This window comes from Gloeophyllum trabeum (assembly GCF_000344685.1).
Source record: "Gloeophyllum trabeum ATCC 11539 unplaced genomic scaffold GLOTRscaffold_00082, whole genome shotgun sequence".
Taxonomy (NCBI): Eukaryota; Fungi; Basidiomycota; class Agaricomycetes; order Gloeophyllales; family Gloeophyllaceae; genus Gloeophyllum; species Gloeophyllum trabeum.
This window is the reverse complement of record NW_006920491.1, coordinates 2490-6632: the sequence shown is the minus strand read 5'-3', so window position 1 is coordinate 6632 and position 4143 is coordinate 2490. Positions and strand designations below refer to the sequence as shown.

General features: G+C 51.0%; 1 protein-coding gene across 1 annotated transcript in view; it reads right to left on the bottom strand.

The window, feature by feature from the left end:
* Positions 1–3638: 3638 nt before the first annotated feature.
* Positions 3639–4143, bottom strand: part of GLOTRDRAFT_51079 (MFS general substrate transporter) — a gene marked incomplete at both ends in the record, with an annotated part of 2519 nt that continues 2014 nt past the window's right edge. Inside the window, 2 exons of the mRNA XM_007873291.1 lie at positions 3639–3929; positions 4049–4097. Of these exons, the coding sequence (XP_007871482.1) occupies positions 3639–3929; positions 4049–4097 (340 nt within the window). The remainder of the gene's footprint in view (positions 3930–4048; positions 4098–4143) is intronic.

The following is a 4143-nucleotide window of genomic DNA, read 5'->3' as shown; positions in this document are numbered from 1 at the left end:
TTTGCTGCATACGTTTCCTGTACGAGATGCCCGCTGGTCGTCATACTCATACGCTGTTATTGTACGTGCATCTCCAGTTCAATTTGTTGCAATCTGCTATATCTGACAATAACAACACTGTTTGTACTACAGCTACGAATACTAACGATCTGCTCCAAAGTCACAATAGACCCGGTTGAAGAAGGTAACGAGGTTCGCGAGGCTATTCTCGCATGTACACTACGGTTACGTCCGCAGCGTGGCGCTACCGATATTACCGCGCTCCGGATGCCAATATTGACTCATGGCCTGGAAATTCCCGGAAAACACCAGTATACCGGTGTTTGAGTCAGGCCGGTTGGAGTTTTCGCTTGGCAGAACATGTTTCGAACACCTTACGCGGTGGAATCAAGGATCGCGCTGGAGTCGGCGTTTACGGCTTGTCAGGGACGTCCTTCTTCATGGGCGGTGAGTAGCCTCGTGGTGTGCTTCTCATCAAGCCATGGTTTACGCATTGCGAGCAAGGCAAGTGGTTACACTCAGCAATCAATACCCCTGGTACAATGGCAGTACCAGTCAAAGTCAAGCCATGCCAGCAAGTTGTCCTGGCTGACCACTGACGCTGTCGTTGCAATGCAAGCTAGCGGCGCCGGTACAGCGGTGGAGAGTCGCGAGGAATGGAAGCGTCCGTGCGGGAGTACGTACGCTCAGCCGGCTGCCGCGAGACGCGAGATGCAGGGGGCGCGTGTCTCAGCCTGTCCCTGAATCAACCGGAGAAGTGCGAACTTCTCCCGTTGACTCGCGGATATTTTCACGGCAGCTAATTGATTTTGCAGCGGCGAGGTTTGAGGTTGGTGCGACGTTCGCGCACCTTCCTCGCTCTCGTCGCCGGTTCAGGGGTGGGCCTGTAGGTATATAACCTGACTGCTCTGCTGGAGAGTACGCTATCATCCTCTCCCTTTTTTCCCTTCCCCTCCCGTCTCTCCTGTCCTCTTTCGATGCATTGTCGCTGTTATCTTTTGCTGACACCCGTTTGTATTCAGATGCTGTTGGTATCTGTTCGGTCATTGATACTGACATCGAGGAATCAGTGAGTAAATGGTATATGGACGTTTCCCTGGCCACCTATAGCTTAGACTTAAATATAGGAAGGCTGCCCGGCACAAGCAGCTTCAACTCAAGACTCGATGTCAATCGGAGGTCTCAAATTTCTGCTCTTGATCAGGAATTGAAGCGCTAACTGGGCAGTTGCAGGTCTGCGTTGAATACGTACACCCCGACAACTAATATGCCTATACCACAAATGTATACACCTTGAGGGAAAAGCACATGGTCAGGCTACATTGCGGTACGTGCTTTTGTGGTGATAGGCGGCTGGTGTCGGATCAGACCGTAAACACAGGGCGTTGGATAGCTCACCTGATGTTTCACAAAGCAATCAAATGTCCATTATTCGCAATGGTAAGACATTGCTTGTCTTCATTGTCTGTTTGCATTGAATAGCTCTTGTCCGGCTGTGACCGCCATGCCCCAAGCATCAGATATTGTAGTTGGGTACTGACTTCAAGTATCTATCTGTGGAGACTACACTCGGTTACTAATATTGCCTGAATAGCTAGATTAGTTTGATTCTCACAACAGATGCTTATCCGTTTAGGCAGTAGCATAGCTAGTCTGCCATGGTCGAGCTAGATCATTGCTAGGTGGGTAGAGAACGGGATGTCCATGGGGGAACGATACTCACACAGATATGGGGGACACCCATTGGGTTGACCACAGAATGCTGTAGACTGTGGAGATTTCCAGAAGAAGACTCCATGTCGTAGTCCGCGGTGAGCTGACAACTACTCATCTTATGTGTCCCCCTGTCCTTCTCGTGATAGGACCCATTCACTTTAGGTCTGACTTTACAGTGACGACAGCAGAGGACAGATCGGTGTGCAGCCGCAGTGCTGTGTTGAAAGGGTAGAATCCACATTGGTGGACGAAGGTGGGACATTCCCGCCACAACAACCCGAGTGGCTGTCGGTGTTGACTCCCTCATGGATCAAGCCACGGCAGTGATGGCAACGGAGGTCAGACGGCTCCTCTGAGAATGCCATGACCTCTGCTTGTTCAAGTATGCATTGCACTGATGCGCTGGTTGGTTCAGTGTACCATGCACTCGCATGCAGTTAGGACTGTCGGCGGGACATGCATTTATCTCTTTGTCATGTGTACACTCTTGTAGCAGGGCATTTGCCAAAGGCAATACACTAACCTTAAACTTCTGGTGTTTCACACTCGGGAATACAAGTCGTCTGTGGCTGCAGATGATTGCTGTGGCATGATAGGTTCGCAAAGGCCTGGGGATGAGGGAATAAAAGCACTAGGAACCTTACTTTGCAGTACAATGTAGTACTCTATTATCCCTTGTATAAGTAGTCCACAACAATATCACTTACCCAAACCATTCTCGTGGTGTGTTTCTACTCTGCTAGTGCTTGCAAGTGTGTGTTCTGGTTGTCACTAGCAGATTATGCAATGAAAGTTTTGGGTATAGTCTACTATTTCCCGAATAACCACTGTTAGGGCTAAATGCTTGCACAGCTGAATGGCTCCTTACATACTCCATAGTAGGTTACGTGACTTCCCACTTGTGACCAAGTAGGTTACGTGACTTCCCACTTGTGATTGCGGTCGAGACGTTGAAACGTGCAAGCAGATGGCAGTGTCTGACGTTGCGGTACCCATACCTCTGTGTTCATGCACGTTCATGAACAGAACATGAATGTCCCATATCCTTATCAGTATTAGCCAACCATACCATACAAACTATCTCTATACCCACCAGCACACCTGTACCTTCTCTGAATCTCCCCTACCTCACCCACAGGCTCCTCCCACTCGATCCTGACTCTCCTCTTCCATGTAGATATACTAGTATGGGTGCCCGAGTCGCGACTACCGCGTCCCTCTCAATATCAATGTGGTGACGCAGTAGTTGTTACCCTGGCATATCGTATTCCTGCAGCTCATCAATATTGAGACCCAAAACACTTGTGTTATAATGGACAGAGACACAGACATTGAGCAACGTGTGCCGCAGGGAGTGCACACAAGGATGGGGGACTTCAATTTCTTCCGTCGGACACGACTGATTGATCGTGCATAGGTTCTAGTGACGCCGCTCAGTTTAAGGCCGTCCATTAGAAGGGAGGGAGGGGTTGCAATATGTGAAGTGTCGAGGTGATTGAAATGCTAGGCTAAGGGCAAGATGCATCGCTCGAGGTCGACGATGCAGGCAGAGGAAAGGCAGGTGCATAAGGACTCACTCTGGAGTGTGCCACACTCTTGTATTATCTCCAGAACATACCACAGAGAGCAGGCCACAAGTACAAGGGAAATGATGGATGGATGGATGGATGGATGGATGGATGGATGGACAGCACCAGAGATGTACAAATGCTCGTACACATTCAGGTGCCCTCCCGCCTAAGCAGCAGCAAGCCATACTCTCATCAAAGTCCACCAAGAATCCTGCCTTCTGTTGCTTCGGCACCACCATGCATCACCACTGCCCCAATTACCTGTCCGTGAACACCCATCCATCCAAGAAATACATGTTTTACTATTAGTCAAATATACCATACAATCTACCTCTGTACCCATCGCCACACCTACGCCTTCTCAACATCCCTCCTACCTCCCCCACCTCCATCCTGACCCTCCTCCGCCATATGGTCCACCACCTCCTCCACCGCCTCCTTCACCGTCACCTCCCCAGGCCTCACCTTCCTCATCCCAAACCCGCCAGCCCACCCTACCCACCTATTATTCGGCAAATGCGGGCCGCGGAGGAAGAGGAGCACGAGGTCCAAGCCCGCGAGCCCGAGCGCGAAGTAGCCGACCGCGCGGTACCCGCCCTCGACGAAGAGCCGCGTCGAGACGGACGTGCCCATTACTTGGCCCTGCCGCATGCATGTGAGTGAGTACGATTAGGGGAGGGGGAAGACACTCACGAGGAAGATCTAAAGGAAGGAGAGGAGTCAGTGGGAGAGACGAGGATGGGAAGGAGGGACGTACGTACGCAGAGGATAACAACAGCATTCAGCCTTGCCCGTGCATCGGGGTTGATGCTACCATGCGCTCACTCAACCACCAGAACCCGACACCCGGCATCCT